Source organism: Bicyclus anynana, chromosome 21, assembly GCF_947172395.1.
Source record: "Bicyclus anynana chromosome 21, ilBicAnyn1.1, whole genome shotgun sequence".
NCBI classification, from domain to species: Eukaryota; Metazoa; Arthropoda; class Insecta; order Lepidoptera; family Nymphalidae; genus Bicyclus; species Bicyclus anynana.
Genome location: NC_069103.1, coordinates 1,141,570 through 1,165,074, shown reverse-complemented (window position 1 = coordinate 1,165,074; position 23,505 = coordinate 1,141,570). Strand labels below are relative to the sequence as shown.

The window sequence follows — 23,505 nt, the reverse complement described above, 5'->3', positions numbered from 1 at the left end:
GAATAGGCTGGTCTGGCCTCTGGTCGGGTTGTGGCCGCGTGTGCGAGGAGCCTAAAGCGATGCAGCACTTAGTGTGAAGCGGTCCACGTGTGTACTCTAATTGGGAGACTCAAAGCACTTGTGTGACAGATGTTGCGCGAGATTACAGCTTCCACGAACCGAATCCTTTGCTCTGGCCGCCGGTGACCTGAAAGGGGTGTGATTTAGGTTCATTTAATGTATACTAGCGGTCGCTTGAGACTTTGTCCGCCTAAAATTCAGTTTTCCACAAATTCCGCGGGAATTTAAATAAGTGAAAATCCAATTAAAATCGGTTCAGTTGTTCAAGAGATTGAGCCTAGGTAAATATTTTGTAAAAGTCTGTATTTCAGAATCGTCAAAATAACTACAGATACCTAAGCACTTGAAAAAACGAAATTGCTCGTACTGTGGCGCTTTTGTTCACTATGCTAGGACACACTGAAAACAGAAAAATAAAATCTTTTTTACAAAATTTTTAGTTTATTTTTGAGATTTTGAAGTCGGTTGAATTTGTTTGTAAACAAGATTTTATTTTAACAAACTTACACAATACACATATTATCTCATGAATCTTATATCACTCTACGTACTGGTGAAAACCGCATGAAAATCCGTTCAGTACTTTTGGAGTTTATCGCGAATAGACAGACAGTTACCCATTTGTTGTTGATGATGATTAATTTGTTAAGCTAATATTTCGTTTGGTGATGATTGATGTCTTAATGAATGTATTAATTGAAACAATTTGTATGATACGCGTTGTCTATTCTCAGAATATAAGCATCTCGAATTATCTGTAGTCATCAAATGTGTCTTTCAGAAGAGCGAGGAGATGTAAATTTGTCCTGTGTCAAAGTATAGGACCATAGGGTCAATATAATACAGACTTCAATCCTATACTAATATATAAAGCTAAAGAGTTTGTTTGTTTGATTGAACGCGCTAATCTCAGGAACTACAAGTTCGATTTTAATAAATTCTTTCAGTGTTAGATAGCCCATTCATCGAGGAAGGCTATATGCTATATATTATCCCCGTTTTCCTACGGAAACGGTAATCACGCGGGTAAAACCGCGCGACGTCAGCTAGTACTAAATATTAAAACTCTGAAGAGGCTTGGTTGGTTGGTTAAACGCCAGAATCAGAATAAAATTTAAAATTATAACAGTGTTTGTTGGTTCAGTTGTTACTTTGTGTAGCTTCGAATCACCAGGTCCTGGAGTCCAAGCTGGTTTATGACACAGAACTTTAGTTTTTCTCAGAAATGGTCAGTAAAAAACCTTCTTTGTAGGGTTACATCCCCATAACTCGGAGAGCACATATAGCCCTCTCCGAACATACACTGAATACTGACAGACATACAGACAGACAGGTCAAACTTATGACAACTTTTTTTTCACGTAAAATCTGAACTGCATAGACAAAGTCGCGGGCATCCTTTAGCTACTAACTAAATACAAATCCAAAGCGAATTTATATAATATTTGGTGAGAGATACTTAATAAAACGTATTCGAAGCGCGAAATCCCCCAACCCGGTCTTGTTCTAAGGAAATTGCGAAATGGGTCGCCGTTCTCTATTAAATTTAAATTAATATCGTGTAATTTACGTAATTGGAATCCATTTTGATGTTCGGATGAACGAATGGGATGATAATTTTGTGTTTTATTGAATTGTTATTCACGGGTCAATATATGATCGTAATACGTTTACCCTGTTTAATCTTTGCAATTTCATTTTTAATTAAAAATTAACAAAAGGACAAGCGAAGTGTCCACTTAAATATTTTTAAAAGATCAGTTTCACAGTTCACTTCAAAAAATAAGATTTTGTATTTGATCAATACGAACTATGATTTATATTATGTTTGTTTCCAAAACTTGTAAGTAATTATTTAATTTTGATAGATATGGGAAGTTATGAATTTCGTTATTTAAATACATATTTTTCAGGGAAAGTTTTACACATTTTAGAGACTATTCCTTTTTTTCGATATTACAAAATGAAGACTTATAAGCCTACAAAAGGTTACTTGAACGACACACACGATCTTTTTATAGGAGTGAGAATTTGGAGCATTGACCCACCAGCACACCACGTTGCTTCAATGCGGGATTGTGGTCTTACCATTATTACCAGATTGTTTAATGCTAATGTCTGAGACCGACGGCTTACCATACTCTGAGAGGCCCAATGGTGTCATCCCCCCAACAGCGCCGAACTAATACTAAAAATGCTTGAAAGAAAGAATATTTTATACCCAGGGAATCGAACCCAGGAAATTAATTAATTATTTAAAACCACACAGACTAACCACTTTTGATTTTGCTTTTGATGTGCGTAGATGCACTAAACCAGAGTTCCCCAAACTTTTTTGTGTCGTAGACCTCTTGCCATGTTTTTCCGTGTTGGGAAGACCCCCTACTTACCTGATATTGATTTCCTGTGTTAAGATCTACTATCGTGGACCCCCATTTTCATTTCATGGACCCCCAAATTTTTTTTCACTGACTTAGACCCCTTGCAGGTTGTCATAGACCCCTAGGGGCCGACATAGACCACTTTGGGAATCACTGTACTAAACAAACGAGATATCGTTTTAGGATAATCAACAACTCACCCAAAACCAAAGGCAGGAACTAGTGAGCAATCTCATCACAGAGGCCGTAAGTCCGGCAATCCGTCCAGCTTTCTGACCAAACAAAGGAAAGGAACGCACGCATCCAGCAATTTCCGGCCTTCCTATCTGGCATATTCAGATTTTAGAATCGAATATAATCTACGCTACACGATATGAACCTAAACACTCTCGTTATAAATGCGATAATCCTTTGGCAGGATTTCGTGAGTCGATTCAAATTTTACAAGCGTGCGAAGAGGTTCGTCGTGTCAACTATTTCAACTGCAATACGATTTCTAAAATCTAGAATTGTTAGATTATATTCGTTTCCGATTATATTTATATTAGTTTCCTTTTAGGATTCCGAACGTACGTAGTACAAAAACGGAACCCTAATAATCTCACTTGCGCACATTCTTTTCAAAAAACTCTTACAAACTTCTTTGATACATCAAATGATAGGTCTTGATAAGAGAATTAAAAAAATTTTTTTTTTTAGATTAAAAAAAAATACCTTTTAAGTTATTTAAACAAATAGAGGAAAATTGACCTTACCCTTTTTCTCCGAAACTACTGTATCTAAAATTTTGAGAAAAAATCCATAAATAAGCTTTTTACTTCAACATTTCTGGAAAATTTTGGAAGTATGTAATTTTAAATATGTAGTAGGTCGCTTCTGGGGGGATGGAAAATTAGACAAAAATCAGATGGAAAATTAAAAAAAATGTATCCGTATCCGATCTGTGTAAAACTTAATTTACGTGGACGAAGTCGCGGGCGTCCGCTTGTAGCATATATAAAAGCAACAACATTCACATCTGCACAAGAAAGGTCGTGATACACATTCACATTTAATTTTCGCAGCGCATTTTTAATTATGCAATACGCGGAAACACGGCCGTATATCAACATTTCAACCTACATTCTTACACGCGAATAAAAAAAAGGCGCGTATTCAAAAAAATTTCACAGCAGACAAAGCATTTTGAAGCGGAAATCGTCGGAAAACTGCCAAGAGGCAGCGGCCGGGCACAAGTGCGCGTGAAACAGCGGCGTATTGTCCGCTACGGCGTCGCATTTGTGCCGCGTTCGCACGGCGAGCGGCGTGGCGCGAGTAGCGAGCCGTGGCAATGCAACTTGCTTGCGTGCTGGAATAGCTACCCCGCACTAAAAAGCGCAGTGTTAATCGAACCCTATTCAGGTGGGCTGTCAACATTAGGAGAGTCGCAGGGAGTCACTGGATGCAGGCAGATCAGGATAGTGATGTTTGGAAGTCCCTACTAAAAATGTCTTGCAGTGTGACGTACGTTGGCTGATATGAATATGATATATGATTGATACAAGCTGGACATCTGCAAAAAATATTTGTAAAAATTACTATTAACCCAGAGATGAAATAGAAGTAGATTAAATCAGAGAGATGTGAAGAAGAGTTTAAACAATTAAGAGACCCAGAATGGTTACCAACAGCCACTGGAAACCTTTCCACTCGCGTAGTTCCTGATCCTGTGAGAATAGCATCGTAAAAATAGTCTTTAAACCCACTAGTGTATATTAATATTTACGTATTTCTTTCTTAAATTTATTCTAGACCATCAAACAAGCCGTAATTTTGTAACAAACATTCTGTTGCCGACACAGCACCTGTAACATAATAAATTATATTATGTAATAAATTAACTTAGGATAAAAATAAATAAGTATAAAAATAGTTAATATAAATAAAATAATAATGTACTTACCACTATGTATAAACCTGTTGTACTCGTATGTATATGTTTTTATGCATTAAACGGAACACATTTTAAGGCGACGCCAGCGCCGTGCAGCGACTTTTTTGTATCGCCCAGTTCGTCTCTCAACGTAACGCCGGCTGTTGTCTTACTGTGTAATTCCAAAGTTCAAACAAGTATTTTCCTTTTACCAAACCTTCAAACCACACGCTAAGGCACCCCTAGGCTTGCTCCATCACCAACACATTCCTAAAAAGTTGTTTTTTTTTTCTGAATTTCCTTCTATAAAGTACTGACCTACATGGAATCAGCTAAGTCGTTCTTGAATTACGAGGCGATCAAGGTAAATAGGGATTAGTTTTTACAGATATAGATTATACAACTTGGTATGAAACTGCTGGTGCAACAGCATGGTGTAAAGTTCAAACGCAGCACAATACAGGAAAAGCTTGTATTTAATGACGCCTAAAATCTTTTGTCGCGCCCACCCTAAACACTCGTAACTCGATTCACACGTTTCAGGAGGCTTTGATCAAACGGCCTCATGTCTTTTGTCTGCTTCTCTCAAAGCTTTACCCTCCTCTAGCCGAGGGGAACAGATTAACATTAAATTATTCCGATTAACAAATTGTTTGACCCGTTGGTCCAAATTTCACAATTTCCTTTGCTGTTGAATATCTTACAGAAAATCTGGACGGCTAAGTCATCAATATCTATGCTGTATACAATAAAGTAATCTTCCAGCTTTCGTTTTACTAAGCGATTTGAAAAAATACCAACACTCATACGTACGAGTAGATATGTATGAGATGTTATAATGCGCAAGGGTGTTTATAACTGCATTTTTTAATTTCTCACTATTATAGCCTGATGAGAGGGCACACTGACATTACTATTGGAGAGAAGATAGTGCAATTGTCTCCATGTTATCCTATGAAGACTTTTGAATACTCTTGCGAGTGATGTTTTTTCTTGAAGTAAAAACTTCAGGACAGGGCTTACATGTACCAGAAAAAGAATAAAGAAACCTAAATGGACTATATCTTCTCATATATTCTATCTCTTCTCTCAGACTTGCTGCTAGATGATCTCGTTATATGACGTCGGTGCCCACTACAGTTGGTACTGAGTTATATATTTTTTCACACGCTATTGTTATCTGCCTTATTTAGTTTTATATCAGTCTCTAAATAGAAAAGGATGAAAGTATAACAAACGTATTTTCTAGAATCTAAAAGATGTACTTTACTCTTTTTGATCGATTTATAATAAAGTGGAGATACCTGATATTCAATGGAAAGCCACCGACTGTAACATTACAACACCTCGTAGGGTTTCAATCAATTGTCCACATAAAAACCTTCACTGGAAGCCTTTAGACCGGCACACAGATCACAGACAACAACCTCTGCATTCTGTAAAGTTACAGCGATGTAACATCGCTCAAGTACATGGCAACTATGTTGTTAGTGACATTTTAATTTTGAAATCCTATAAACTTAAAGTTCAAATTCGAATAAGACGTGTTATAGTCGTTATGTTCGTCGATGAGTGTCAGATAGCGGAATGGCACCCCAGAAATAGCATGTCTGTGATTCGGTCACGATAAACTCTACTTACTTCTAATAAAAACAAAGTTATAAAGCTAATTAAAAACAGTTTTGGAATAATTATATATTTTGTAGGGAAAAAAGCTATAAAAGAAATATTTTATAAGAGATAATTTGATACCATTTGTTTATAAAATCACTACAAACCATTAAAAAATATTTAAATATTTATCTGCATTCATTGCATGCATGCATTTAAACAAATGAATATTAATACAACCATTGCGCTATTTATATTATTTTGTCAAAACTTTTCCTTTCATCCGAAATCGAAACAAATTTCCAATATAATTTCCTTCATTTCATTCTAATAAATCATTACGAATCAAAGCTAATTAATCATTAAGAATTTAATAATTATTAATTATAAATAGAAACGGTTACTAAAGAAACATTTATTTATTTGTCAGATTAATTAATAAATCAAAACAGTCATAATAGAAGATCGTTAAGCATTTCATAATGAAAGGCTTTGCCGTTTAATTTAACACTCCATACACGTACCTTTTTTCACAACGTAATGTTTCAAGATGGGTAAATAAGACCCAAGCCGGTGAAGAAGTGAGGAGATGAACTCAACACGGAGAATCGTGGGTTCGATCCTTGCCTGCTGTAATATTATTGATTCCTACTTAATAAAGCAAGTGTTGTTTATAAAAACTAAATAAATAAATTGTACGTGAGAGTTCATATTACAGATAGTAACTTGTTTTAAATAGCAAGCAAGCAATTCATATTTATAGCAATTTCTTAAAAAATGCTGTTTTCCTGAAATTTTGAATTTTTAAAATGTATAATTTATAAAGTATCTTTATATTTATAACTGCAGATTTATAATAATATACATACAACACCTAACTTAAGCTGATGCATAAACAGTATGTGTCCGTTACATTATGCTGAAAAACTAACACACGACGATAAAATATTATTCAGCGGTATTATTTCCAAAGCACGCCACAAATTGATATCTTACTTATAAAAATATCTTTGTACTGGGCCGTTTGTACCCCCGGTGAGTATTTAAATGTTAGGGCTTAGATAAAAGCGGAGACAGCGCAAGTTTCAAAGGGAAAATACTCTAGTAATTGTCCGGAGTAATCTCTCGATTTATACAAGCTGTGGAAAAATTGTTAACGGGTTCAGTATCTTTGTCCATTAATGAACCCTAACAGAAAATAGGAGGGCACTTAGCGATATTGTGGGCTTGTCCCACAATACAGAGGGTACACGAGCTATTTGTTTTGCGATATTTTGTAAGCTTTTATTTATTATTTATCTAGAAAGAAAAATGCCTTGTTGTACCAGTGGTTACTTTTTTATTCTTTACAATTGCCCTTGCCCTTGCCCAAAAGCTTAGTATCTACCTATTCATGACGGCCTCTGTAGCGCAGTGGCACGCGCGGTGGATTTACAGGACGGAGGTTCTGGGTTCGATCCCCGGTTGGGCCGATTGAGGCTTTTTTAATTGGTCCAGGTCTGGCTTGTGAGAGGCTTCGGCCATGGCTAGTTACCACCCTAACGGAAAAGACGTACCGCTAAGCGATTTAGCGTTCTGGTACGATGTCGTGTAGAAATGTGATCGTGTGGATTCTCATTCAATTCCTTACAAGTTTGCCCGTTTTTATCTTAGACTGTATGATCACTTACCATTAGGTGAGATTGTAGTCAGGGCTAACTTGCAAAGAATAAAAAAAGAAAAAAAAAACATAAACAAAAAAAGGCCTGCTCCTTGTTACCAAAACATTATTACCTAATACATTAGAACATCTTTGAATAATTAAATTTAATGTTTGTTGCAAATAAACGATTCTGATTCTGATTCTGATTTGTTTGGTTCATTAATACTATAAAAAATCACCTACAGCCAGTTTTGCATATATCGATGTTACTGTACACTTTGACAGGGGTGTGTATTAATAAGTTCCTATTTTTTTTCGTTTTTATTTTTAACTTTTTTCTAAGAGTTATTATGCACTTTCTAGGCAAGCCACGTTCTACCTTAGGCTTTATGGTTGCTTTCTATCAGGCATGATTGTAGTTAAGCGCATTGACCAAAAAAAGCGAAATAGTAATATAAGATTAACAATACAAACATATTGCACCACACAACTATCCCCTTATCGTAATAATGAATATATGTGGGTAGTTTCTGCCGAGTGTTTATCTGATGTATAGGGGGAAGGTTCGTGACTGAGGACCATACTATTATACGCAATCACCGACATATATCATAACATATTTGATGTGCCTCGAACCATGCGCTATGTTGCGTAATACGTTAATGTAACTGCATTGGGATTTATTTGTGAGTATTATCTATTTATATGGGTGTTTCGGGATTATTAGTAAAATTTATTTATTCTAATTTACATTATTGAGCCGTGATAGCCCATTGGATATGACCTCTGCCTCCGATTCCGGAGGGTATGGGTTCGAATCCGGTCCGGGGCATGCACTTCCAACTTTTCAGTTGTGCGCATTATAAGAAATTAAATAGCACGTGTCTCAAACGGTGAAGGAAAACATCGTGAGGAAACCTACATACCAGAGAATTTTCTTAATTCTCTGCGTGTGTGAAGTCTGCCAATCCGCATTGGGCCAGCGTGGTGGACTAAATTGGCCTAACCCCTCTCATTCTGAGAGCAGACTCGAGCTCAGCAGTGAGCTGATTATGGGTTGATGATGAATTTACGTTGGTGAACATCTGCAACCTCATCATAATCATCATCATATCAGCCGATTGACGTCCACTGCAGGACATAGGCCTTTTGTTGTGACTTCCAAACATCACGATACTGAGCCGCCTACATCCAGCGAATCCCTGTGACTCGCTTGATGTCGTCAGTCCTCCTGGTGGGGGTCGACCGACACTGCTTACTAGTGCAGGGTCGCCATTCCAGCACTTTGGGACCCCAACTTCCATCGGCTCTTCGAACTATGTGCCCCGCTCATTTCCACTTCAGCTTCGCAACTCGTTGAGCTATGTCGGTGACTTTGCGGTTTTTCTGCGGATTTCCTCATTTCTGATTCGATCACGCACATATACTCCTAACATAGCTCGTTCGATCACCCGCAACTTCTGAAACTTAACTAAAAATAAATTAACTTAAACAATCCTACTAATATTATAAGCGAAAGTTTGTATGGATGTTTGTTACTCTTTAACGCCACTACTATTGAAACGAATTGGTTGAAATTTGTAATGGAAATAGATTTTATTCCGGATTAACACATAGGCTAGACTTTTCATCCCAGAAAAACTCATGGTTCCCGCGAGGTTTGTGAAAAACTGTATTCCACTCGGACGAAGTCGCGGGCGTGCGTTAGTTACACATAAAGACATTTTGAATAAAGTAACTATTTTATTTTAGACCACTTACTCGTATGAATATAATTAAGACTTACCGAGAAGTGGAGTTTACTGAAACTTGTATCACTAAAATTAATTATTTACTGAGACTCGCCGAGAATTCTCAGTGAATAAATAATTTTAATTTCATTTATTATTGAATATTGTGAACTTAACGTCTCTTGGTGATGACTTAAACATATTCTACTTAAAGATATTTTAGGTAGCAGAATATATTTATGTATTTTAACGTAAAAAACCAAAACTTTATGTAATCTTAATCTTAATCTATACTAATATTATAAAGCTGAAGTTTTTTTGTTTGTTTGTTTGTTTGATTGAACGCTTTAATCTCAGGAACTACTGGTCCGATTTGTAAAATTCTTTCAGTGTTAGATAGCCCATTTATCTATATATTATCCCCGTATTCCTACGGGAATGGAAACAACGCGGGTGAAACCGCGCGGTGTCAGCTAGTATAATATAAATTCGAAAGGTACTACATACATTCATCACGACATCTCAAAAATCGCTTTACGTACAAAGTTGAAATTTAGCAGGGAAGTAGTTCATAGGTAGTAAACGTCCACTAAGAACGGATTTTGCGAGAGGGCCGGTTTAAGGAGGTCTAAGGGCGGACGAAGTCGCGGGCATCCGCTAGTGCTAAATTATAATGAGAAAGGATTGATTAACAAAACACGGACCTTGTTCGCGAGCTTACTGCAATGTGGAGTGAGTCAAATGTTATTGTTCTAATAGTCGTTTAGTTAATGTCCAGTGAAAAGCCAACACCATCACCATAAGAAGATTTCACCGAGATAATGGTGGACACCGACAAACTGCCAACTCTAGGCTGCCATTATGACTTATCTTTAAAATATTTTTTAAGGGATTCGAACCTTGGCCTCATTGTCCGTAAAAAGTAACTAACTACGGGACCAAAGAGACAAGATACATAATAATATTATTACAAACTCTACTAATTCTTCCAAACACCAAATGATTAAAAAATTTAAACTTTGTACCTTGTTTTATCCGGCTTATTTAATTATTCACACTACGTCATGTAGGTCATTAAAACAAATAGACAACCGGGTCGTACAAATTACTAACATTGTCGACACCATGCTAATCCACGGTTATTCAAATAAAAGCAAGTTTTATTGACTCTTCTAATTGAGGAGCGCTAATTAAAGCTAGGAGTGTTTCCATTGCTATGTTCTAACGTCTATAATATACGACTAGCAGGGTTGTTTCATCTCAACTTAAAATGTGATTTAAGGAACTAAATTTTCGTCGGCCTTCGTTGCGCAGTGGTATGCGTGGTGGATTTACAAAACGGAGGTCCTGGGTTCGATTCCCGGCTGGGCAGATTGAGATTTTCTTAATTAGTCCTACAACTTTATGACCGTTTTTAGCGTGTCCTAGAATAGTGAACGAAAGCGCCAGTAGGGTCAATTTCGTTATTTTGTTTTTATCACAAAATTACTAACTACATGATTTTCATGAAAATTAAATGGGACCAATCTGGAAGTTCGTAAATGGGATGTTGAAGGCAGTATTTGTTAAAGAAATGTTTTACAACAGCCGATAATTTTGCCGTGACGTGTATGTCAATGCAAACAATGGCATAGCGTCGTTTAACGCTTCGTAACCTAACCGCAGTTAAATGGGCTCCATCACGCGAATTGAAACAAAGTGGTCAAATATCAATCCGTTTTGTCTTACGTCATGGTAATACAATTTATAAACTCTTTCACATGACTTAATGAGAACATTTTTTTTCTTGCGAATTTGCTGTAAACAGCCGTATCACCAAAGGGACAAATGAAAGACAGAGTCAAGTAGGGCTACATGAATGTAGAGGAAAGAACGTCTTTGTAAAGTTTACTGGAACATAAAAATAATTACAATAGGTACACTTTTGGAACGTTTGTTAATGTTGTAATAAGTCGAAAACTTAAAATTAATATTTCAAGGGTTCCAATCGAGTCCGGAAAAGCGCAGTGTTGGTCGACCCCCCACTATGTGGACCGAGGATATCAAGCGGATCGCAGGAAACCGCTAGGTGCTGGCGGCTCGATACCGTTATGCTTGAAGGTCCATGCAAGAGGCCTATGTCCAGCAGTGGACGTCCATCGGCTGATAATGATGATGTATGATGAATCGAGTCCCAGAAGTATTTAGTAGCAGCATTGCACCTGTGCGAAACTGGGGCGGGTCGCTAGTTATATAAATAACCTTCAATCACTCTATCTATTAAAAAACCGCATCAAAATCCGTTGCGTAGTTTTAAAGATTTAAGCATACATAGGGATAAAGGGACAAAGAAAGTGACTTAGTATAATTCATTTTATTGTAATCATCAGGTTGTCATGACCACCGAATTAATCATAATAATCACCATCAGTCACCACATCGTCATCATCAGTATCAAAGGTACCTATTATCATTTTAGACTTAGAACCCAAATCCTGTTTCATACTTACTTGCAAAAACCATTCCCTGTAAACTGAAATACCGCTTGCTTTACGACAAATACCCAAGCTGGTGGTACTTTAGAGACGAGCTTTAACAAAAAGCTTTACACAAGTACACAAATATAGAACTGGTTAAATTCAGCCAGGTAATACCATTCAATCCGCGTTTTGATTCGGCCCTTACCCAGGCAAGGGATTAGGCGCCGAGACCGTATGTAAATGCTACCTGGACTTCCACTAACAATAAAATGTATGACTGTATCGAATACGTTTGATCCCGGGCCTCTACTAAGACGTCTCGCAAAGAGGACAATATTCTGTTGTAATTTGTACATTGCTGGGTATTCATGGTTTTAGGTTTTGTTTATATCTATATACTAATAATTAAAGTAAACGCGCTAATCTCAGGAACCCGTTTTGAAAAATTATTTTTGTGTTAGATAGCCCATTTATCGAGGAAGGCTATATATTGTCTCCGTATTCTTACGGGAACGGGAACCACGCGGGTGAAACCGCGTGGCGTCAGCTAGTTATAAGAATAAAGTTATAATTGTACTTCGTAAATATAAGTATATTTACAAAGATAATACTCAAATAGGCTAAACTTATTATAAAAATAAAATATAAGGAAATAAATAAATAATTATTTTTTAAATTGCATGTGCTCTGTAGCCTTAACAAAGTGGATGTCGTTATTATATTTGTACTCAGTAGGCTTAAGATGCGCGCTACGACATAACTATGTCGTGTAGACAACATTATAGTTATTGTCTTCACGACAATTAACAAATTCAATACAATAACTCTTTCGTTGTGATGGTACGAAATGGAGAGCGATATTTAAAGTCCGGCCGCTATTGGTCGATTGGTGTGCACTTCATAGATGCATAAACGCAATGTATACCCTGAGGATTCATTGCGTGCCTGTTTTGGAGGAGGAATTTTCCATTTTGTGCAATTTGTACCTACAGTGCATACCCTAGCCTTGTGCACACCACTGGGTCGACTATGTCATACAATTGTCCAGTTAGTTATTTAAACGAATCTTTGGTGTGCACTCAATGATCACATTAGCAATAATATTTCTCATAGCTGACGACGCGCGGTTTCACCCGCGTGGTTCCCGTTCCTGTACGGGGATAATATATAGCCCATAGCCTTCCTTGATAAATGGGCTATCTAACACTAAAAGATTTTTTCAAATCGGACCAGTAGTTCCTGAGATTAGCGCGTTCAATCAAACAAACAAACAAACAAACAAACTCTTCAGCTTTATAATATTAGTATAGATTTCAACCTGAACTAAAATCTAAGAAATGCAGCAATGGAAGTGAAACACTATGATCACGTAGCAAATGTAAATAATATTTCGTATCGGTTGGTTGGAGACCGTTCAAATGAAATTACCATCGCAAAGTCCGTTTTTAATCGAGAAACGTCCTCTGTTTTTGTTAATAAATTTATTTTTCTCCCTTTTATGTTTCCCGGGGTCATTTTACGGAGAAAACAATATCGGAATTGAATTGTTCGCACAAAAGAGACGCACAAGAGACTTTCATTTACTTAATTTGCTGTAAAAACACTCCATGCGAGATTAATTACTACATAGTTATTATTTTACAAAAACGTACCGCCAAGCGATTTAGCGTTCCGGTACGATGTCGTGTAGAAACCGAAAGTGTGGATTGTCATTCTCCTCCTAATATGATAGCCCGCTTCTATTTTAGGTAGCATCATCATATGAGATTGTAGCCATGGGCTAACTTATAAAGAATAAAAAAAAATGTTATGAATACAATGATGCGGAAATTTATGATCACTTAAAATAAAAAATCAAAATCTATTTGTTTCTAATTTCTAGTACAAGCACCTTTGAAACCTCAAGTTTATTTGTAGAGGCTTTACCACCAGATAAGAATCAGAAGGCAGAAGGCAGGTTCTGCTTACTGCTGAAGAGTCGGTATTAAAGTGAACAGTTGCTTGACATTAAGCACTTTATAAATAACATCATCATCATCATCATCATCATCATCATCATCACTATCAACCCATATTCGGCTCATTGCTGAGCGCGAATCTCCTCTCAGAATGAGAGAAGTAAAGCCAATAGTCCACCACGCTAGCGCAATGTGGCAGACTTCAGAAACGTAGAGAATTAAGAAAATTTTAAAGTACGCAGGTTCCTCACGATGTTTTTCCTTCCTTTCACCGTTTTTGAGACACGTGATATTTAATTATCGTAGATTCGAACCTACGCCCTTCGGAATCGGAGGCAGACCTCATATCCACTGGGCTCTTACTTCTCCTTTTCTTATAAATAACATGCCTCGTTTAATTCGTTCTTTATTAAGGTCGATAGTAGTGTTATTTCAATGAGTGTCGCCAGTCATTAGGATTCGTCGCGCGCCACAAAGTTAGCAAAGCAAACAATGTTATAATTAAGCAACAAACCACAGCACCACGTGGTCGTCTGTTCCCGTAATTTATCTCGTTAAGCCAGTTGCGCCGTCAAGGAGAAAATTACAGCCAACTCCTCCCGGATGCAACTTAATTATATTTGCCTTTGGGACAACGCACGCGAATATCGTGTGCTGAGTTTTCTGCAGCTGCTGTGTTGTATGAAATTTTGAATGTACTAATTAAGTTTTAATTAATACATAATATGTGGAATATACAAGCGGTTGTAAGAACTGTCGTGCTGTATGGATCAGAATGTTGGGCGGTGAAAGGGACGGATAGTAAACGAATGCATGTGAACGAAATGCGTTTGTTAAGATGGATGTATGGTGTGACAAGAGTAGATAAAATAAGGAATGAGTATATAGAAGGAAGTCTGAAAGTGGCGCCAGTGACAGAAAAATTGAGGAGTAGAAGGTTAGCTTGGTAATGTAATGTGTAGGGAGGAAAGACATATTACTAGAAAAATGTTGAATGTGCAAGTGGAAGGACAAAGGAGGAGAGGAAGGCCAAAGAGGAGATGGTTGGATTGTGTGAAGGAGGACATGTGTGTAAAATGAGTTGACGAGTAATAAGTAGGATAAGGGTAAGGGGATGATGATGTGGAATATACAAGCATTGGATAGAATTCTATAGCGTTGATCTAGTTGATGAAAACGTATGTGAATATAATAATAATCTATTACTAAGTAGAGGTTCCTACTGAATTAACCACTAACTTTTAGTGTTTTAACCGACTTCCAAAAAGGAGGAGGTTCTACGTTCGGCTGTATGTTTGTTTTTTTCTGTTCTGTGCAATTAACGGATTTCTTTACGATAAAAATGCTTGGAGACCATTGGATCACCTGCACACAGAAAGTAAATATTTTTAAATCTAAACTATGTGGAGATCTATTAATCCAAACACACAAACAATTAATCCAAGCATCATGTTCTTATATGTTGCATTGCAACTGCAATAAGTGACTTAGTTTTGCCGCCCTCGAGTCTCTTCTCAGAGTGAGAGAGGGGTTTGGTCAATAGTCCACCATGATTTTGATGTTTTCCTTCACCGTTTGAGACACGTGAAATTTAATTACACACAACTGAAAAGTTGGAGGTGCATGCTCCGGGCCGGATTCAAACCCACACCCTCCGGAATCGGAGGCAGAGGTCATATCCACTGGGCCATCACAACTCATGAACCATATAAAATAACACAATTGTTTTACTGTTACAATGTCCACTAGCCATAACAGTTGCCTTTTGGCATTCCAAATGAAGAAATAAGAAACAAATAGAGGGGAAACGCCAGAGCATAAGGAGACAGATAGTAATAACATTAATGCAACGAGCAGCGAACACTAATCTATAGCTATGCGATGAGGTTCATTTACGGAGATAGCATTCAAACTTACTCCGTCGTCGATATCTTTGTCCCAGTCGACCGTAGACTGTAGAACTCGCAGACATGCCAATTATTTATTGAAATTCTCCGAAAGTTTAACATCTGGATAGAATTGGGATGCAAGGAGGAGAAACTAATATTTTTTGTTAAATTTAATAATACAGTCTTGAAAAATAAGTAATACTTATTGTTAAATTAAAATTAACTAAAAAGCGAAAAATAACATCACAGTTTGAAGGCGGTACCAAGTTAGCACTGCTGTGGTAATTAAAGCCGTTAAACTGTCTAGAAATCCTAAATCTTTATGTTTTAAACGGCTTCAATTAATACATCACTAACTTGGTACCGCCTCCATCACCAGATTCCGACGAATTGATGACCTTCTCCTTTTTTGAAGTCGGTTAAAAAATGGGCCGATTTTTACAGTTTCAAAAGACATTTTCAACCGTTTTCATAGTTGGGAAGTGGACACACACACCGTGCCTCTGAGAGCACATTAAGCTGTTAAGTCATTATCATTACCATCTGATACAAGTCTTTAAAAAAAATAACATTATAACCACATGCCCGCTAACTACATTAGAGAAGCGTTGTGGGTAAAAGCTCAATTTCCTTCTTCTATAAAGAGCAAAGCCTGGTTATGTAGTAGATTGTTAAAAAGAAGGTTAATAATGATGACTTATTTACTTAATGTATGTAGTTTTAAGTATATTTTATTTTTTTTTTTTTATTATACAGTATTTGAAGTCGATATTTGCGCACCAACCACTTCTCTTTGTAAACGTGAACTCCTTCTATTTAACGGTTGCCTGGAATATCACTTTAGAGAGGTCGCCGTTACACCATTGTTTGTATTTTTACTTAATTTGTTTAGTAAAATTTTATTATTTCGTTTTTGGTTATTATTATTTTAACTGAATAGTATATTCAGTGTGGATTGTCTGTAACTTTCGTAGTTCTGTGGCGGGTCCTCGATACGGTTGTTGCAAGCACTTCAAGTTGCGCATTCTATTTGCATTGAACAATACTGCAACACTCATTTTTGCTCTTAAGTAGGACATTTCAATGAAGCGCTGTTGAAACAGTGTATCGATTGTTTATGGCTTTGTTGGTACGGCTCCCGTTTTGTTGACGCATTGTTTGTGTTGTCGCAGTGCAAGTGACTTCTGTACTCCATTGTTGGTGTTGTGTTGGCACTTTTTGTTGAAGCTGCAACAATGTTATTGCTTGAAGTTTGTATTGGAATTTTTCAGTGCTTTTACATACACCAAACTTACTGGCAACACTGGTGTAGATACCTACTGTATATCGCGTTTTAAATTATTACGTTTAGTCCATTATTTTGTATAGCTTCGAGCGAGAGCTTTATTTTATTGAGTGCTCATAAAATCAAACTTTTAAGTTATTGTTAAAAAGATACTTAAATTTAGAAATATTTTCGAGCTTTTTTAATCACAAAAACTTATATTTTGAAAAGAATGTCAAAATAAAAGAATATTTATATTTATAGTTAATTACCTACATCATTACCTTCGGTGGGTGGTCCAACTTTTTTAAACTGTATTCAGTTTTCCTTAAACCTTGACAAATGACTATATATTTAAGACTTTTTCATGAAAAACCGTTTAGTAATTTTCCAGTGTATCGTGAACAAACAAACAGACGCAGCAGAGGACTGTTTTACAATATACATAACAGTGGCATGAAACAGGACAATGTCAGTTCGGTCAGCTAACTGTTTGGAATGGCGTTCACCAGATGGCACTATACCGGAATACATCACGCTAGTGTTTGTTCGTTACATCAAATATAATTCAGGACAATAGTACTAAGGTAGATATTCATCATCATTATTATCAACCCATATTCAGCTCACTGCTGAGCTCGAGTCTCCTCTGAGAATGAGAGGGGTAAGGCCAATAGTCCACCACGCTGGCCCAATGCGGTTTGGCAGACTTCACACACGCAGAGAATAAAGAAAGTTCTCTGGTACGCAGGTTTCCTCACGATGTTATACCTTCACCGTTTGAGAGACGTAATATTTAATTTCTTAAAATGCTCACATCTGGAAAGTTGGAAGTGCATGTTCCAGACCAGATTCGAACCCACACCCTCCGGAATCGAAGCCAGAGGTCATTTCCACTGAGCTATCACGGCTCACTTATTGTCAGCATCATATTATTATTATTATCATTATCGGATTAAGGAGTCAGGGTCGAGTTCATCATCATCATCATTATCAATCCATATTCGGTTCACTGCTGAGCTCGAGTCTCCTCTCAATATGAGAGGGGTTAGGCCAGTAGGGATTGGCAGACGGCACACACGCAGATAATTAAGAAAATTCTCTGGTATGCCGATTTCCTCACTATGTTTTCCTTCACCGTTTTTTGTGACACTGATATTTAATTTCTAAAAATACACACAATCGGTGGTGGTCAGGTCAAAGGGTCGGGTTAGGTTAGGTCTCAAAGCTCTTGCTTCTAAGGTAAAGGTAGAAAATCGTCTTTCACGCGGACGAAGCTGCTGACGTCTGCTCGTATGTTAAAAGAATAAAGAGTACATAATACATTAATAAATTGTCGCAGGTATTTGCCAGTAAATACCAAACAAAAATACCTAAAATTTTCCGCAAACTGAGTCGGTATTTTCTATTAATTAAGTCGATATGTGGGGACACATTTTAATTAAACGCACCCACCGTGGTCCTGTAATTAGCTTAAAAAGGATTAAATGATTAAAAAGGATGGCCAATTTAGAGCGGAGTGGGCTAGTGATATATTTTTAATTAATTTTAATTAAAGTCACGGGTCCCGGTTGACACGGGATCATGATTTTATAACTAAAATACTTTGTACCTAATTTGAAATACCATTCAAATAACGATTTCTAAATAATAACATTTTTTTATTCAATGACAAGTTGGCCTAATTTCGCTGGCAAAATATCGCAGAGAATTAAGAAAATTCTCAGTTATGCAGGTTTTCTTACGATGTTTTCCTTCACCGTTTTATGCCAACGCCTATCACCTCTCATTCCAAGAGGAGACTCATGCTCAACAGTAAGCAGAATATGGATTGCTAGTGATGATTAATGACAATAATAATGACCGGGACTAAAATGTTACTTAAACCGGTGTTGTTCTTCCGTTGCTACTGCTAATTTCCTATTAAAATATAAAACGTCAGTGTCATCACAACGTGATGCACATTAAAAATCAGACGGATCTGATATTTCATTTGCTGAAGCAGAGCGATAAACTGAGCATATATTGCGACTCCATAAACCCGTCTCGCGCACATCTGCTGAGGAAATTGTCTCAGAGTCATATTGCGAGAGATCTTATTCAATCTCATCATTTGCCGAATGAGGTTCCGACGCCATCAGGTTCTTTATTGAGACAATAAGAGCGGGTCGGGTTCGAATGAGGGTGAAAAATTAAAAAGAAAAGTTTATGTGCGGAATGCTTGTGCGGTTCGCTTTCAATCGGAATTGATATTACCACAGAGCATTAAAAACTAAAGTTGAACGCTATTTATGAATACCGTGGATATTACCTTCCTAGTAAACTAAGCTTACTATAATATTCATTCTAATGACTGCAACCATTCATTCTTACGCGTATTGAAGCGTGGTGGTTCTAAGCTCCATATCTTCTCTCGTAAAAGGAGAGGCGTGGCGTTTTCAAACATGTAACGGTGCTAGTGAATGATTTAGTAATTAAATAGTATAAAAATAAATTAGTGTAATTGATATTTTTGTCATTACTTGTAGTTGGTGTTTTCCTCTATTAACAATGAAAGTCCCATTTAAATAGGTTTAGCCGTTCTAGAGATTAGCCCGGACAAACAAAGACAGACAGAAAAAAAATAAAAAAAGCTGTATAGTATCGTGTAAATAGCTTTGAAATTATTACAGACGGACTCTTTATATTGATTATATCCAACTCTATTTTCCAGGTATAATCCAGGTGTGGTCAGCACCTGGCGCTGAAACCCGCCTGCCCTGCGACTTGGCCGCCTCGGTCCACGACGTGGCCATGACGATGTGGTTCAAGGATGCAGATCGAATGCCCATCTACACGTAAGTACTTTCACGGCTTACGCCTCTCATACACGGTCAATTATGCCGTCTAGTCTGTAGCGCGTTTAGGAATATTAAAGTGAAATAAAATATTTTTAACAAAAAATATTGAACCGACTTCAAAATCACAAAAATTAACTAAAAAGCGAAAATCAAACATGGTATGTGCTACCTTCAGATCACTTTGAAGGCGGTGCCAAGCCAGTGACGTATTACTGAGCCGATTTTCATGAAAATTAAATGGGACCAATCTGGAAGTATACTCTTTTAACCAAAAAAATATTATTTAAAATTGGTTAACAAATGACGAAGTTATGCGGTAACAATCATAAAAAAAACAAAAAAAAGACTTATGCGGCGAATTGAGAATCTCCTTTTTTTTTTTGAAGTCGGTTAAAAATACTGTTTAGCTATAGTTACGAAATATTTTTTCACTTTCATATCTCTCCCCCTCTGTGACCGCTCGTAGAATATGTCGAAACCTGAGGGAGGTTTTGACATATTCTTCAACCCTTTTAAATATTTTTTTGCACACAGAAAATTGGATCATAAAGCGCTAAACGTTGCGTAGGTACGAGGTTCGTCTGGGTGATATTTTTGTTGATTAACAGGCAAAATCTTAGCTGGCGGTGATACCTAAATGTTTAAGGTTAAGGTGCTGTAACTTTTCACCTTTTATCTAATATTTACATTAAACAATCAAAGAAATTTTAAACGACAACCTTTAGGCACGATAATAAAGAATTTAAACTAGAAAATCGTCCAAAATAAGATACGCCAGGGAACTCTTCGTAGCGATTCCATGTCCATCTACTTTTGAACTCGCGTATTAAGCAACATGTTTCAGAATGCAGTTCATTACGTCTGGTCCACATTCGCCTGCAGCACAGCGAGGCACGTATCGGGTCTATTGTCACTGCTGATTAAGCTATTCAGGGTTGGAAACAATGGCCTTATTAATTAACGCCAAAGCTTGGTTTGTGAGTGTTCAGCTTAGTTTGATTTAGAATTTTGGGAGACGTAGGTTATTTTGGTACTCACAACTTCGTGGTTTTATAGGTTTTTGAGATTTCGTGGAAACACTTTTATTCAGCGAGGAGGAAAAATCTTTCGGAGTTTTGCTAATAGGCATGGACGTCCCCAGGATTCTAAAGTTGACATGGAACCGTAATGCATTTTATCACGTCATTCTCTTTCGTATTCTCTCTTCTCCTCGTCTCAACTTTTTTGATGTCGTCTTTGCTCATTGTGTCCTTTGAAATTGGTGTGTATAGCCAGAAGATTGTAATCAGATTTTTACCAGTTTAACTAATTAGCGACAGTTTAAAGTAAACTGTCGGTACTTTCAGGTATTTCAGCATCGATGACACATAGTTATAGAGGATTTTTGACGGCCTCCGTGTCGCAGTGGTATGCGCGGTGGATTTACAAGACGTAGGTCCTGGGTTCGATCCCCGGCTGGACCGATTGAGATTTTCTTAATTTGTCAGGTCTGGCTGGTGTGAGGCTTCCGCTGTGGCTAGTTACCACTCTACCGACAAAGACGTACCGCCAAGCGATTAAGCGTTCCGGTACGATGTCGTGTGAAACCGAAAGGAGTGTGGATTTTATCCTACTCCTAACAGCCCGCTTCCATCTTAGATTGCATCATCACTTACCATCAGGTGAGATTGTAGTCAAGGGCTACCTAACCTGTAGAGAATAAAAAAAAAAAAAGATTACTGTGCTTGGATTTTAAGAAAGAGCTGATAATCTTTCGGCTTATAAATAATAACGAAGGTCATCATAGGCTTATAGGCCATAAGGCCATAATTTAATAAAGGCAACGCAGTGGTTAACATCGCATCTCTAGCCGTCACGTCATTTTGAGGTTTAGTTCACTAAAATGTCCCTAATTAGTTGCCACATACAAACAATGTCTCCCAGTAACGATTGAGGAATTGAGTAGCGAAGTGTCATACAGCAGGTAATTAATTATCTAACATCCGATCCCGACGTGTGACTGCGTGATTGATGGCCCACTGTACTACATGCAAACCGGTTAGTTGATGAAACTGCTGAATTGTTATGATTTCCGCAACATATCATTTCGTAAAGGGAAGGATACACTGAGTTCGTGTTTGCGTCTTGAGTTTTTCCGTAACATTAAAAATGGGAAGACACTGCCTTCTGTAACACAGTAATAACTAATACAGGAAGCAGGGCTTCAAACTAATTGTTATATGTATTTTGATAAATAACGATTTATTATTTATTTATTATTATTACTTTATGCAAAGGGTTTGGGATTTGTGTAACTTAACTCGTCTGGTAGCAGATGCAACAGACTAATACTCAGGGTTCATTCTATCGGGTCCTTTATGTCAGAACCGCCTTTATGTCCATAAAATCTTTATTAAGGAAGATTTTTATCCCATAGATAAGCTCTGGGATTTGTGTAACTTAACTCGTCTGGTAGCAAATGCAACAGACTAATACTCAGGGTTCCTTCTATCGGGTCCTTTATGTCAGAACCGCCTTTATGTCCATAAAATCTTTATTAAGGAAGATTTTTATCCCATAGATAAGTTCTATGGTTGTATGTTATTTTCTTAGGCATAATATTTGAAATCATGTTCATACTCGCCAGTTACGTGACATACCTACGAAAAAAAGTATTTAAGATGAAACTTTTAGGGCATCTAGCGAAGGGTTGCCATATAGCTAAGTGCCATAATCTGGAAGATAATTTCTCAAATCCTATAAAAAATATTACAATAATACGTATTTTACTGTTACATATGAAACATATACTACGTCCTTAAGTCTAAGCGGCCTGAACTCCATACATCATCATTAAAACCCATATTCGGCTCATAGTTGAGAGTCTCCTCTCAGAATGGAAGGGGTTAGGTTAGTTTAGTCCACCACGCTGGCCAAGTGCGGATAGGAAGACATCACACACTTAGAGAATTAGAAAGTTCTCAAGTATGCATGTTTCACGATGTTTTTCTTTCACCGTTTGAGACACGTGATATATAAATCCATAAAATGCACACAACTGAAAAGCTGGAGGTGCATGCCTCGGACCGGAAACGAATCAACGCCCTTCGAACTGAATGCAGAGGTCATATCCATTCAGGATATCACGTCTCCATAGATTTTGGAATTACCTATGGAAGAAGCACATTCTAACTTTACATGTTTTATAAAATGAGCCAGGACTAAGCTATCTATTATTAAAATGAAGTTCCGTAAAATATTCTGCATTCAACCATCAAAAAGAGAAGAAAATGCTGCTCAATATGTAAAGAAAAAGATAAAACCAGAGGTGTTGAAAGAGATAACCATCGGAATTATTTGTTTTCTCAAATGAGTATTCCGCCGCGGATATCTCGCCAGTGTTCATTACACCACAATCGATGCTCATGCATATGCATGCGCGGCAATTAGCCGCCCCATAGTTTGAGCCCCCAATTATATTTTGAGGGTGCTTCAGGCTTTTTGCCATGAGACAGGCAATCTGAATAACCAACTTAGTGCTAATGGACGGTCACTGACCGGTGTTATTAAGGTGTTTTAAAGTTATGATAATAATAAATGACCTTCCAAACTTTTGAAATTTTTGTTTTTGATTTTGAAAATGCTGCCTCAACAGCTTCATTGAAACTGTCCATCTTGTTTAGACTACCTTGTTGGTTCAATGGTTAGACTATGTGGCGTCGACCCACGAGATTAGTTCAAGTCCTTGTTTGGGGTGTAAATTTATTTTATTTATTTTAA

At 37.2% G+C, this 23,505-nt stretch overlaps 1 protein-coding gene across 4 annotated transcripts in view; it reads left to right on the top strand.

Moving 5' to 3' along the window:
* LOC112044633 (kin of IRRE-like protein 2) overlaps window positions 1–23,505 on the top strand; it is a 140,274-nt gene that overhangs the window by 43,692 nt on the left and 73,077 nt on the right. For all 4 annotated transcript variants that reach the window (XM_024080530.2, XM_052888068.1, XM_052888067.1 and 1 more), the window contains one exon: window positions 19,620–19,743. In XM_024080530.2, coding sequence (XP_023936298.1) covers window positions 19,620–19,743 — 124 coding nt within the window. The remainder of the gene's footprint in view (window positions 1–19,619; window positions 19,744–23,505) is intronic.